The sequence below is a fragment of the Eleutherodactylus coqui genome, chromosome 3 (genome assembly GCF_035609145.1).
Source record: "Eleutherodactylus coqui strain aEleCoq1 chromosome 3, aEleCoq1.hap1, whole genome shotgun sequence".
Lineage (NCBI taxonomy): Eukaryota > Metazoa > Chordata > Amphibia > Anura > Eleutherodactylidae > Eleutherodactylus > Eleutherodactylus coqui.
In genome coordinates, this window is record NC_089839.1 from 200,611,877 (window position 1) to 200,627,498 (window position 15,622).

The window sequence follows — 15,622 nt, forward strand, 5'->3', positions numbered from 1 at the left end:
TTTTTTGTTTTGCAACTTATCAAGACTTTTTTGAATAACTGACTCCACATTTGCCATGCAGTGTTGGCAGCCATGTTGGTTGTCTGTGTTACTCAGTTTTTCCGTCCACAAATGTAGCTAAAATTTAGATTTTTTTAAAGTGAAATATCTTTAAAATTTGTTTTGACTTTATGCTTTTCTTTTACAAATTGATTTAGTCTTTTTTTTCCAGGCGGTATACACTGGATTTAGAAGAAAGTTGTGAAACATCCACTTGCAGATGACTCATTGGATACAAATATGGCGGCAGAGATCTGTGTCTCTCCTGATTTTGGGTGAGTGTCCTGTTTTCTGGTAATTGTGAATTGTATTGAACGGACCAAAATAGTAGAACCCTGTTTCAGGTCTAACTTTGCTAAAAATTCGGTTTAGCGCAGATCTGAACCTCTAGCGGCTTATGTTGGCTGAACCCAGTAAAAGAAGGGGAAGAAGAGGAGGAAGAAGTAAATTTCCTCTTCTTATTTCCTTCCCTTCCTCCTGTTTCTTTTCTTCTATTTTTTTTACTTCTTATTCTTTTTTTCCTCTTCATCTTAATCTTCTTCCTTTTCCTTCTTCTAATTCCTTTTCTGCTTCTTTTTCTTCTCCTTCCTTCTTTCTTGTGTTATACAAGGCATTTATGGCTCTTAGGGCGCATTCAGACGACCGTATATCGGCTGGGTTTTCAGGCCCAGCCGATATACAGTGTCCCTGTCTGCAGGCATTTTCAATGAGGAGAGGTGGGATGGGGCTGAGCTAATTCCTGGAATTTAGCCCCGCCCCATCCCGCCTCCTCCCATTGCAAATAGTTCAGAGGGGCGGAGAGGGGGTGGAGAGGAGGCAGAGAGGGGGCGGGAGCTCAGAGCACTGCTCCCGGCTCTTCCAGCCTCCTCCCCCTGCAGAGAGAGACGCTGTATATCGGCTGGGCGTGAAAACCCAGCTGATTTACGGTCGTCTGAATGCACCCTTAGACAGTGTTATACAGAAGTCTTAGGAGTATTGATGAAGTTTCAGTTCGGTTCAAACTAATTCAAATAGGACCAAACTTTTTGCCGAAAATTTGCAAATAGGCCAAAATGAACTTTTTCAAACATTCACTCAACACTAATTGTGAACAGAGGTGTAACTTGGAGCTGATGGACCCTGGTGCAAGATCTCTAACAGGGCTTGCAACTATGTGATAAATGCTTCATTTATTGTACTGGTCTTTTCATATGCGGAAGAGAGATCTCATCCCTAAGGCTCCAGAGTCGGATGCGACCTGCACCCTCTGTTACACCCCTGATTATGAATATGATGTGTGATTGATGAAAAAATTTTCTTATGACATATGACTCATAGTCAATTTCAGAATTAATAACAAGAGTCATAAAAGGAGAAGGGTTGTCACACTGTGATTGGCTGCCGGGGAGAGGTAGGAAGGGAGAGGTAGGATCTCCATGGTGACTGAATGACAGACAAACATTCTCCATGAGAGCTGGCAGTGACAGCTTTCATTCAGCTGCTTTCTATGACAGAAACCGAAAGCAACCTGGGACTGGAGGGTGGGAGGAATATTACCTGGTTCTTTTCCTCTGCGCTGCTGTGCTCTGGGTTCCAATGGCCCCTCTTCTTTCTTCCTAAATGTTTGTGCTATTCCTCTGTTATTCCTCCAGTAAACATATGAATAAATTTACAATTGGGCGTTACCCTAGGGTATGTCCCTCCACAGTCTGACACCATCCTCTCAGTCCTCAGCATATGTCCGGACATTAATATATTTGCTCGAGTGAGCATTGCCCTTAGCGAGTACCTGCCCGCTCGAGAGAAAAGGTTCGGGTGCTGGCGCAGGGGAGCGGTGAGTTGCGGCAGTTAGCAGGGGGGAGCGGGGGGAGATAGGGAGAGAGAGAGCTCCCCTCCGTTCCTCCCCGCTCTCCCCCGCAGCTCCCTGCCCGGCGCCGGCAGCCGAACCTTTTCTCTTAAACGGGCAGGTACTCGCTAAGGGCAATGCTCACTCGAGCAATTGCCCTTAGCGAGTATGCTCGCTCATCACTACTGAAGACCCATTGTGAGTGGGTTGAATATGATTAGGAAAAAATATCTGCTTTTTCTTTTCCTGAAACAGTGCCACTCCTGTCTATAGGCTATATCTGGTATTGCAGCTTTCCTGCATGCAATTAAGAATAGCTTAGCTGCAATACCAGGCCACAGCCAGGTGACAAGAGTGGTGCTGTTTCTTGTAATAAAGCAGCTTTTGTTTTATAATTACAGACAACACCTTTAATCTCATCTTCTGTTCACGGCAGATTATGATGTGGTTCCAGAGCCGCCTTGCTTAGTGTGGACAATGTTCCTGTTTCAGCAGCTATAGCTCAGCACAGATGGGGTTAAAGGTATAGCCTGGTCATCAGATTGCCAGCTGTATGCTGTACGTCTTGAAGCATGGAATATATGTCTTGTGATTCCTGTGAAGTGCAGTGGATGGGAAAAGAATGCCGACTGCTTCACTGCTTGCTTCTCGCAGGAACACAATGTTCTGAAGATCAGTTTGACTTCTCGGCGGGACACTGTTTACCTATAACTGTGATGTTATAGGGGGCATAGCTATAGGGGGTGTAGAGGCTGCAGTCGTAATGGGGCTTTGATGTCTGAGGGGTCTCAAAGCCTGTCTGCCACATAAGAAGATACCAGTATTATAAATGGCATCCTGTTGTTTGGGTGCAGCTGCTGCAGATTTTGCATTGTGTCCTAGGAGCTATTACATATGCTTTTACGGAGATGCAATCCATGCATCAAGTGTCTTCTACCACCAATGGCGTCCTAAGGCTGCAGTCACACGGGGCGTAAATCCCGCGGAATCACCGCAGCAGGATCGCACTGAAATTCCACGAGATTTCCGTGGCAGAAAGGTAGCTTCAAAACCTGCGCTGCCTGAATTCTGCTGCAGCCATCTCTCCCCATAGAGAAAAGAGATGGCCGCAGTGGAAACGGCAATACAATTTACATGGCGCGGCTTTAAATTTCACGCGGTATGTCAGTTTCATCATGGCTTGGCTGCAATGGCTTGTCTGCATCGTGTGGTCGAGGTGTTTACAAATCTCATCCACTTCGCTGCTTAGGCTTGGGTTTAAGATCGCTGACTAATTTCTATGCGTAAAGTCCGCACGGAAATTCCGCAGCAATTCCACCCCGTTTTAACCCAGCTTTAGGTCAGACTTTGTATGTCATTCTTTTGGCCCCACATCATAAGAAAAAACTGTACATATTGCACTGATAAGTAGTCTCCCCGTACACTGATTGTGCAGAAAGTAGCAAGACAGCAGCATACCCATGCCAGAAAAGCTCGGAGAGGGAGAGGAGGGGTCCCGACCAATCCCGCCTCTGTCCCGGAGTACTCACGGATCGACTATTCCAAGCACCACGCCGCTACCAACTTGTCATGGCCGAGCCTCATTCAATCACTGTAGCAGGATTGCAAGCTTTGATTCATTAGAATACAGGCTGATTTGTACCCAGCTTTCCCAGGCTTCTGCATGCATGCAGAGCGAAAGGTCAGGTCACCCCCTGCTACCATTCTAATGGTCCAGCACCATGCAATACCCACACAAATACACGCTGCCATCACCAGCTGCTTTGAGAAGCTGGGTAACAGACTATGAATTATGAACACTATCTTCGGAATTTATGGTTTGTTTTAAAACGGTCAAGGCTGACTAATAGATTGTAGATTTATTCTAAAAAAAATTAGCAGTGCATATATATATATATATATATATATATATATATATATACAAAAAGGTTATTACACGGAAGTATAAGACTATACAGGTATACACAACAAGATAGTATTTTGAAATAAAACAGGGAGAAAAATAAATGAAAGATACCAGATTTGGTATACACGGCCCAAGGTTCTGTTGGCGGAGTTTCAGGAAACAAAAGGGCAGTCCATATGCAGCAACATACCTTCGTGGTCTGGCGTATAAAAGTTAGTTGAGCCTCGAGTTATAAAGGGTTCACCTGAACACACCTTCTCCCCGCCCATTCTGAGGTCACTTAGAGAGGTGGATTGGAGTCGTACGAACTCTGGAAAATCATAATTCCCCTTATCAGCCGTATCTGCACACGAGGTCCTTCGATCAGGTGTATATGGATGTCATGTGTCTGGTCATGATTTTATCTATTCATTGATATTCAACATGTCCTGGAAATTATAACCAGGTACAGGAATACGCAGTTTGAGGGTTTTCCGAGTGCGTACTGAAACGTGTATAGGTGCGTTTTATTCAGCTGGGCCGTCCGATTCTGAAAAGATATTTCATATCGGGCTTTGACCTACACACGGCCAAATATCCTTTATTAAAAACATTCTCCCATTAATCTGCCCTGAAGGCAACTGGTCTATGGGAAAGGACAGAGGCGTCGATCCTCATTGGCAGAGGTCAATTAGTATCCCGCTGTCACTTGCTAGTTTTATTGCCATTGGAACAAAGGATTTCTTGGCCTCCTGTACATCAAAAGACCTGGGCAGATGCACTGGAGGGGGAGAGAAATATTCATAAAGCCCACTCAACTTTCTTGGTATCCTGAGCGGCAAGTTGCTATGGATAGTTGGGGGCCATTTTATGAATATCTCTATATCACACAGGACATAAATACAATACCAGAACCAAGCTCAGTACATAAATACAATACCAGAACAAAGGTCAGTACTTAAATACAGCATTAGTACCAAGCTCAGTACATAAATACAGCACCAGAACCAAGCTCAGTACATAGATAAAGCATCAGAACCAAGCTCATTACAGAGATACAGCACTATAACCACGCTCAATACACAGATAGAGCAACAGAACCAAGCTCAGTGCATAAATACAATTCCAGAACCAAGCTCAGTACATAAAAACAATTCCAGAACCCAGCTCATTACATAGAATCATAGAATGGTAGAGTTGGAAGGGATCTCCAGGGTCATCGGGTCCAACCCCCTGCTCAGTGCAGGATTCACTAAATCATCCCAGACAGATATTTGTCCAGCCTCTGTTTGAACACTTCCATTGCAGGAGAACTCACCACTTCCCATGGCAACCTGTTCCACTCATTGGTCACCCTCGATGTTAGAAAGTTTTTTCTAATTTCTAATTTGTGTCTCCTCCCTTTCAGTTTCATCCTATTGCTTCTATCCTTTCCTTGTGAAAATGAGAATAGGGCTGATCCCTCTGCAATGTGACAGCCCTTCAGATATTTGTAGACAGATATTAAGTCTCCTCTCAGCCTTCTTTTTTGCAAGCTAAACATTTCCAGATACACAAGTACATAAATAGTGCTTCAGAACCAAGCTCAGTATTCAATTACAATACTAGAGCTAAGTTCATTACATAAATACAGCACCAGAACCAATCTCATAACCAAACACAGTACATAAGTACAGGAACTGAACCAAGCTCACAACACAAACACAGCACAAACCACTCTCACTTCATAGATACAATACCAGAACCAAGCTGATAACATAAACACAGCACCAGAACAAACCCCGGTGAATACAATAGCAGAACTAAGCGATTGTGTGGCAGGGACGCAGATGGGCTGACAGTGGTGCCTCGGAACACTATGGGGAAGGAGACAGAGCCAGAAGGATAATGTATGTAGCTCCAGAAGATGCTGCTACAGGATGATCATCTGGCCAGGCATATTTAAGAGAAACGACCCCAGCCTACATCTGCCTGGTGCTCCCCAACAAGCTGGTGGCCAGTGCCCTGTGCAACTCCACAGGTTGCCTGTAGCTAAACCCAGCCATGTCTACACACCCTAGTAATGTATATCTTTGCACCATATTGCAGCTGGTACTTACACTTGTAGTAATTGGTGACATAGAGAAGAGATTACATTACTATGGTTGTATAGACTTTTGCAACCCCTTTTATTATTGCTCCAACACATCAAAGCAAAGTAAAGCAATTCTGCAAATAGTTTTGATTAAAAATCCAATACCATTTTGTCTATTCAGCCACTGTGCAGACCCATGTGTCTCCATGGTTACAGACAACAAATAAACCATATGTTTAAGGTTACTCATTTCCATCTGCCTCCTTATCTACTGTCTGTGGGCTAACAAGTAGAAGGTGCAGAAGTGGTGGAACACATGACTGTAGGATCAGACAACACATGGTTGGTTTATAGTCTGTAACCATAGAAACACATAGGTCCGCATAGGAGCTGGATACACAAAAGGGTAGGAGATTCTCTTAATATCGAAACTATTTGCAAAGTTGCTGCCATTGCGTCATGTGATCATTGATATAACTTGGCACTCGGTAGACTAAGCTGCAGTTGCCATTGCCAGCTGGCAGGCGTGAATATTTGACGCTACTTAGTAACCTTAGAAACATCATTATGTCTGTAGTCTCAGCCGCTGAATGTCACAAGTGCAGAGCCTATCAGCAAGTATCAGCGAACAGAGCTGCTCGAATAAGAGATTTCTTCAGGGTCATTTACCTGAGAGGCGTCCATTGTGGATGCTGGCACGGTCAATTTGGTAATGAGTATGGGATATCTGAAGTCTCATACTTGGATTAGGAGAATCATTGATCCATGCTTTATACTTTTGCTGCTCTCTTTTTTTACATATAGATGTGGGAAAAGGTGTCATCAGTGGGGTCTGGGTGCTGAGACTCTAAATGCTTGCTGAAATGAAGGGTCTGTGCCCCTTTAGCTATGTTTGGCTCCTTCACACGGGTGTATTTCTTTGCATATTTGCGCACACAAAAGTTTCCACACCAGACTCCTCGCCAAATTCGCGGCCCATTCATTTAAATGAGAATCTGTGTTGCTGTGTTGACTATGTGGATTTTTCTGCCATGGATTTCAAATCTGCGTTGTGAAAAAAGAAGCTCCATATGACTTCTTAAAATGGATCTGCTTGGAGTCTGCATCAGATTCCAAGCATGGATTTTGCCCATTCACAAGGACTAAATCCACGTGCGTATCTGTTTGAACATACCCTATGGCTATATCAAGTGGCATAATTTTCCACATGAATTACACCTCTAAAAACCACAACAAAATCTGCATCTTCTGATGGAATTTTTGGCGTGGCTACACATGTGGATTTAGACTCTGCAATGTGTAACATCTGGGTGCAGAATTGATTTTCCACCTTGGAATTCCGCTTGCAGGTTTTGCCCATTGACAGAATTCAAGAGAAAAGGCAGAGTCCAAATATCATAGAATCATAGAATGGTAGAGTTGGAAGGGACCTCCAGGGTCATTGGGTCCAACCCCCTGCTCAATGCAGGATCACTAAATCATCCCAGACAGATGTCTGTCCAGCCCATGTTTGAACACTTCCATTGAAGGAGAACTCACCACCTCCCGTGGCAACCTGTTCCACTCATTGATCACCCTCACTGTCACAAAGTTTTAATATGCTACTTTTTTTTTGACAGATCTAGTGCGGAGTTTAACCCTTGTATTTCAAGGGTTGAATTCCACAGCATATAAAAATAAATTAAAAGAAAACATGATGAAAGCAAGGGGCAGTGGATGTGTGGGCGTTGGTGATGGTGGTAAAGGATGGGCCAAGTTGGCACTTCAAAGGGCCTCCACTGAATCAACAGCTGCACATTCTGCCAGAGGTGAGGCAAGCTCTTTGCCAGTCCTTAGAAGAGGTTCTGCTCATGCGTAACATCTGCAGCACGCAGAACTGTTCGTAGAGTGGATGACACAACACGCCTCAAGTACCACCACCTCCTCTTCCTCACAGTTGTTGGGACACAGCAGTCAGTCTGTACCAGCGGGCCATGAGCATCCCCCCTCTACTTCACCCTGTGCCAAATCCCCGGGACCCTCTGAAGCAGTCCAGATGGATCAGTGTGCGGAGCTGTTTGATATCAATTAATTCAGTGTCATTCATGTCAACCAGATCGTCCAAAGGTTCAGCTTGGGCCCCCCACTGTTCTACTCCTGACCCCCTGCAGCTTTTTTGCCCGATAGTACAATAAATTTAAATATGTGTATATCTATATATATAAAGGTGAAAGCCCTCACTGACTGACTCCCTCACTGACTGACTCACCACTAATTCTCTAACTTCCCAATGTCGTACAAACATGAAATTTGGCATTCTTTAGGTCCCAAATAGGAACAGTAAAGGGGTCACAACTTGAAAATTCAATGCTAAGCGCAAAAGTATTGGCACCCGTGTGCAATGTACGAAATCTAAGTCTCTAACTTCCTGATGTCGTACAAACATTAAATTTGGGATGATCATTCTTTAGGTGCTAAATAGGAAAAGTAAAGGGGTCACAACTCGAAAATTCAATGCCAAGTGCAAAAGTATTGGCGCCGCTGTGTAATATACCAAATCTAATTCTCTAACTTCACGATGTCGTATAAACATGAAATTTGGCACGAGCATTCTTTAGGTCCTAAATAGGAAAAGTAAAGGGGTCACAACTTGATTATTCAATGCTAAGTGCAAAAGTAAGTGTATCCCTATGTAATGTAACTTCTCTATGTCATAAAAGCGTGAAATTTGGCGTGAGCATTCTTTAGGTTCTAAATGAGGAGAGTGCGAGGGGTGGCACATTCTGCGGAGGGACATCAGTACATGCAGCCTGAGGAGAATCGAATGCTCCTCTATTCCTTGGTTACTCTAAAGTAACCTTGACTTCATAAAATTTTCTGTGCAAACACGTAAACACCTATATCAAATTACTCGGGCGAGGCCGGGTATATCAGCTAGTCATATACATACCCTGTTTCCCAGATTATATTAAATAGACAAAGTCTCAGCTCTAGTAACCTGTAAATAGTACAGTCACCTTATAGTCAGATACCAGTTCTACACAGTGATAGTGATTACAGTACAGTTCCCTCCAGTAATCACACATGACATTATGACATCATCTCTGATGGGTGTCATCCACTTTCTTTTTTCTTCATTCGGTCCAGACAGCCATGAAGATATCCTATATGTATGACTCATCTTTGCACACTTTCCATCCTGCCACTAACTCCAATACCCAACACGGTGTCTCCCACAGTAAAAGTGCCCCCTCTTGTGCCCCACAAAGTAATACTGCTCGCAAACAGTAATCATTCCCATGTTGACCACCACAAGAAATAATACCTGCTTTGTACCTCACATTATAATAACACTTCTTTATGCCCCAAATAGAAATAATTATTTTCTGTGTTTCCTGCAAAGTAATGATGCCCATTTACTGCTCCAGAAAAGTAATAATACCCCCAATGCTTAAAAAGTAATAGTGGTCTCTTTTGTGACCCTTAAAAAGGAGTTATTTTGTTTTTAATTCCTGCTTCTCATTTATAAAAATAATGAACAATCGCATATTCACCTCTCTTAGCTGCCTGCAGCTCCATTCTCTTCAGCAGTGCTGTATTGATAGCCTGTAGTCGGCCTTTATGTGGGATATAGCAGGCTGCTGCAGCCAATCACAGATGTCAGCGCTTGAACAATGAGGTCTATGATTGGCTACAGCAGACTGTGACGTCCTGCAGGCTGTCAATACAGTGTCATAGTGGAGACCAGAGTATAGAGCGCTGCAGCTGCTGGGAGCCAGGAGAGGTGAGTAAGCAACTGTTTATTATTTTTATACATGGGAAGCAGGATTTTTTTAAATTTAACTATGACATCTCCTTTAAGGACATAAACCCGCCCTGTGCCCCTATAAACAGAGCTCCCTGTGCCCTTTTAAAGTAATACAGCCTCCCTGTACCTCTTTCAGAGGATATTCCAGTACTTTTTCAGTTTTGCTATTGGTGACCAACAGGTCATCAATAGAAGATGGATAGGGACCCTCAGCTTCAATCCCCATTATTAGCTGATTCCTGGAGCTGTTGTCACTGTGGTCGGGAAATAAATAGCACTGACCACAGTGTAGCGGCCTGGGTTGGTAATGTCGGTGTAGTTCCCATTGAATTCAATAGGAGCTGTGCTGCAGTACCAACCCGAGCCGCTGCACTATGGTAAGCACCTTCTGCTTTCTTGGCTGACCATAGTAACAGTTGCACCAGAAATCAACTGATTGGTATGGATCCGAGCAGTCATCAATAGCAAAAATTAGGAAAAAGTCCTGGAATATCCTTATAAAAGTAATAGGGGCCCATTGTACCCCTATAAAGTAATAGAGCCCATCTGTGCAGCTTTAATGCTAGAGGCCCCTATGTCCCTCTCTAAGGCAATAAAGCCCACTGGGCCCCTATAAATAGAGCCCCTGTAACTCTATAGTGTAATAGAACCCTCCCTGTGTTCTTCCTCTGCAAAAAAAATTTAATGTTTCCCCGTGTCCTCCGTCCAGCCAAATAGTGCACAATAACATATGCTTCATGCACAGCAGCGCTGCATACACTGACATGCTTCTTTTCATTTGACCCTTCAAGCTGCAGTGCTACAAATTCTTACAAGCTGCTCATCGCTCGGTTCGGTCAGAGCATAGCATGACTCCTCCTCCCTTTTCCTGTTCCTGAGGAATGTGGGCCATCACCCTTAGGCACTTTGAGGCATATTAGTGCTTTTATTCTGCAGTGCTTGGAGAAGGACCGCCGCACAGCCCACATCAAAACATCAGATAATTACTGGGTGGTCACCTTCCTTAATTTCCGCTACAAGGCCAAAATGAGAAATCTGGTTCCAGCAGTGGAGAGGGACATTTGGACAGCACTATTTGGACAGACTATTAAACAGCCTAAGCAAAGCATTACCTCATGGTCACAGGGAAGCATCTACAGTGGATTGCAGCTCTGTGGTTCGTGGTGGACGAGCAGGAAGCCGCCGCAGCAGCACCACCACCAGTGGCAGGGGAAGTCTGACATACCTCTGTTATAGTTTTTCAGCTTGTCTCAAGCTAAAGAGAATAAGCACAGCATAGGACTGACAGTCCCAGGCAGCACTTATGCATGATAGTCCAAGAGTATGTCAGCTCCCGCATGGGTGAACTCAGACATGGCGTTAGCTGCTTTGAGTTCGGGGGGTGTCTAAGCTGATTTAAGCCAGACAAGTGGCCAGAACTTGCACAATGCTTTAGAGGTGCTTGCCTGCCCCACTGTCAGTGTGCTATCAGGAAGGGTGTTAGGCACAGTTGGGAGTGGGATAACTGACAGACTCATCCGCCTGTGCACAGACAATGTGGATCGCCTGACATTTATAAAAATGAAGCAGATGTGGATTTCACTTGACTTCTGCACCCCACTGATTAGTTAGCACGCTGGCAATTTTTACTCACATATTATTGAGCATAGATTTATATCAAAGACCACATTGTGCCCTCAATATGCTGTTGCTGGTGTTGGTAGTGGTGCTGCTCTCCTTCTGCTTCTGCCATGTTTCGTCGTACTACTTTTTCCCCCTTAATAAAAAATATGTCAATATGGAAATACAGCCCTACAGCTGTCATGTTTCCACGAGGAGCACAGTCTGCCCTCAAGGTGCTGCTTCTGGTGGTGATGGAACTGCTGCTGCTCTCCTCCTGCTTCCGCCATATTTCCTCCTCCTCCCCAAATGAAAATTTTCTAAAGCACAAGAAACTATTCTAGCTCTACAGCTTTTCCTTGGAGAAGAGCTGTGTTTGGCTGCTCTGTTCACCTTCTAGAATTTGTCCTTTTCACATTTAGGACATTGCTTTTAACCCTTTGAGGACTATTTGTCCCATAGTTTCAAACAGTTATAAATTCAGTTGAATCAGTTACAGTCCTGAAAGGGTTAAAACAAGAACCACATTTGCTATCTTGCATAGCAAAATGTTTGGTAGCTCTACGGCTGTCCCTTGGAGCAGGCCTGTGCTTGAGTGTTGTCTTCACCTGGCAGAATTTCTCCTTGTAAAATCTATAACATTGCTTTTAAATAAAAAAGGACACCTGCTTCTTCCTTGGCACAATTTTTGATTGTGTGATACGATTGACCCCTACACCACTGTAGACTACCGTATCTTGACCAATTTTTGGAAGGAGCACAGTGTTCACCATATGCATGGCTCTCTTCCCATACAATGTAGGGGGCTTTGGCTGCATTGTGGACATTCTGGAGGGCAAATTAGTGAACCCGATTTTTACTCCCATTGACTTTAACGAGAGTCGGAATCGGCCATCCTAATTCACGATGATTTTCATGTAATCAGTCTGATACCAACATGAACCGATTATTCCATTAATAGCTCATCACTAGTCACACCACCCCGTGGCTCTTCTCAGTGTTTGTGTTTGTTGTCCCTTGGCCGCTCCTAGTACAAGGTAATATTTAGCTCGGCCAGGGCCCTGTACTTGTAAGCTCTTAACATTCTTCCCATTCCATGGCTGTGATTAACAGCTCTCTAAACAGGTAAGAAACAACTTATTAAAGATTAACCCCTGAAATCATCTGTTATGAATCATCATGCTAGAACCCATTGTGGTTCTAGCATGGCATTTTCTTATGACCCATCTACATGATTGGACTGGCACTAGTTGTTCATCCAAAGAATAGAACTACATAATTTTGTACAGATACGGATAGAGGTTGTTTTTTGTCAAGGGTGCAACGTTAGGGGGTGGATAGGTAACAGTCACACGTGGGCCACATAAGAAGACACCAGTGTTATAAATGGCACCTTGTAGGTAGGGGGTGCTATAGGTGTGGTATTGGAGCCCAAGGAGAGTCACATTACATTTCCGATCTACATGTTCTTGGAGGTTCAAGCAAAACAGTCATCTAGGATGTCCAACTGTACATAGAGAAATAGCTTAAGATCAATATCTGGTGCCAACTGTATTACTTCTCCATTCATGATGAGGACATGTTGTGTATGAGCTACACTGAATGGCCCCTTCATTAGAGAAAGTTTTCCGTGAATCAGTTTCAGCATGAATCCACATTAAATGGCAAACTCCAGTGATCTGAGCGACTTCCAATGAAGACTGGTGCAAGCAGCATGAATCGATGACCTATTCCTGTCAGCTAGCTCTTCAGATCCAATCCATAAGCCTGAAGAAGAACCCTGCGTTGGTTCGGAAGCTCGCTATTATTACATCATGTATTTTTGTTAGCCATTAAAAGGTATCATATCTACAAGATTACGTCGTTTCTCTTGCTGAGAACAATCACATTTTGTCAGCTAGTCAGCACCTCCATTTAATTTGCAGAGTCTACAAGAAGCTTCCTGTCCACGGGGGCCATATTGAACGATTTCATCACCTAGTGGGATCTACGCCACAACAAATTACTGCGGTACTGAAGGCCAAAGGAGTCCAACGCACTACTAGATGGGGGTCTCTAATAAAGGGACCGTTTATTGTATTTACGTCATCATAGCTATAAAAATATTCCCTTATAGAACTTACAGTTATCATGGTGCAGGGATAAAACTTGAAGCTCCTGGGCCTCAATGCAAAACCCGGACTAGGCCCCCACTTTCCCATTTTCATGGGTAAATCCTGTTGGCAGTGAAAACCAGCGGAGCTGACAAATTTCCCCGGGTGGCACAGAACTGAACGCTGACTTCATAGGACGTATGATTAGGTCGGAGGAGCGAGAAGAATAGCATGGCAGCAACGTGACGAGGGGCTTCTGGGCAGCACAATTCAGAGTCATTCAGATGTACTGATGCGGCCTGGAAACGGAATTACTCTCCACATATCTTCTGCTCAGTCTAGCGGACATAGCAACGCTTCATATACAGGAGCTCATATGAAAACTAGTCTGTGGAAGTTTTGCTCTTAGCAACCAATCAGATTTAGTGCAACCATGTATTTAGTGCAGGGTAGAACATAATGGAAGCAATGTGATATCCTTATACAGTAGCTGCTGGAGCCATGTTTTTTTTTTACATATAGTAATGTAAAAGGAGTATTCCAGGCATTTACCATTGATGACCTATCCTCAGGATTGGTCATCAAGAGTTGATCATCTGGGGTCTACCACTCGGACTGCCAGGCGATCAGCTTATCCTAGGAGCAAAGCTTTCTCATACACCTCCTGCCCTAACCACCGATAACGACATCTGGCTCGACTGCACTGACTGTGGGATGAAGGATCAACTGATCAGCGGGGAAACCAAGCTGCAGATCCCAGCTGATCAGCTATTGATTACCCATCCTTATGATAGGTCATCAATAGTAAATAGCCAAATTACCCCTTTAATTTCATGGTCATGGAGATAAATGATAAAATTTGGGCTCCTGGCTGCCACCACTAGAGGGAGCTCACTACATATTCATGCAGCTATGTAAAAGTCTCCTGCAATCACCACTATAGGGATATACACTTAAAAGAGGAAGAAAGAAAAGTAGTTCAGTGCCTCTATACACCATCTCACCACGTAGATACGCCATGGTCCAGGTATAATGTGGTCACATTTGTAGGTTTATGTCATGGAAAGACCTGAGCCCTAAATAATACAATTTTAATGTTACTCTTCTTTGCATTGTCTGCTCAGTATTTCACATGATGGAGAAGCAGTTTATGCTTCAGAGCTGCTGTTCCCACTGTTACTGGAGACAGGAAGTTGTAGGTTATGGAGAGCTGTCTTTGATCATCCGGTCACTGAGCAGTATACAGTTACCACATGTCTTCCAACCATCATGGATATTGATGGTTGCCCGCCATCTTGGAGAGATGTCCCACATGAGCATATATAACTCTGATATGCAGGTGTGAATGGAGGAAAATAAAAACTTACCCATTACTTACCCTTTTCGCTCCCCTGTTGCTCCAGTCCACATCACTCTGGTCTTCTGCTCACTTTTGTATAGCCACATGATCACTGCAGGCAATCACTGGCCTCAACTATACCAACACTGAGGCTGGTGATATTATTACTAAGGGGGTCATAAGGAGTCATTATTACTGTACAGAGGTATGTAGGGGCATTATTACTGCACATAGGCATGCAAGGGCATTATTACTGATATGGATGCATGCAGGGGCATTATTTCTGTGCAGAAGCATTACTAATCAGTCAGGGTACTATTACTGTGAGTTCATTAATGGGCACTATTGTTGTGAGAGAATATTAAAGGCATGGCTTCACATAAAAGGGCAGTGGTCTGATGTTAAAAATTTAATGCAGCGAACAACTTGCTCTGCAAGAATTTTCCCACTTTTAGTTATTCTAAAGTTGAGAGGTATGAACATGATTACTTCCTCCCCGCTCACCTAGTCCCATAGATCACCCAGTACATATTTCATTGACTCATCATTATGCAATTTACAATATTTCAATCCAAGTGCGCCGTGGAGAGCTGGAACTCCACCTTATCCTGAACGTGCCCCGTATTATCAGCAGCAGCGTGACCCTACATGACTGCAGAGGTGAATAAAGGACAATATCAGAAGAAGGAGAACTGGTTCTGTATATCAGTAATGAAAGGAAATACAAGTCTATAAATCGTGCATGACATCGTCCACACATCCTGAATGGTGCGCAAAACCACAGTATACATAAGAGTGGTAATGCTATTCAGGGACTATGGAAAACTGGGTGACAACTCCAATTGGCAATGTCAAGGACAGCGTTAGAGGTTGTTACCCATCATACGGTGGCAAAGATCATTTAAAAGGGCGCTCCAGGTACAACAGAAATGTTATTCTTTGTCTAGTGAAAAGTTGTACAATTTTCTAATATATTTTCTG

General features: G+C 43.7%; 1 protein-coding gene across 2 annotated transcripts in view; it reads left to right on the plus strand.

The window, feature by feature from the left end:
• Positions 1-15,622, plus strand: part of LOC136621333 (laminin subunit beta-1-like) — a 121,458-nt gene that overhangs the window by 26,128 nt on the left and 79,708 nt on the right. For both annotated transcript variants that reach the window (XM_066596776.1, XM_066596777.1), the window contains exon 2: positions 212-314. In XM_066596776.1, coding sequence (XP_066452873.1) covers positions 260-314 — 55 coding nt within the window. In that variant the 5' untranslated portion in view covers positions 212-259. The remainder of the gene's footprint in view (positions 1-211; positions 315-15,622) is intronic.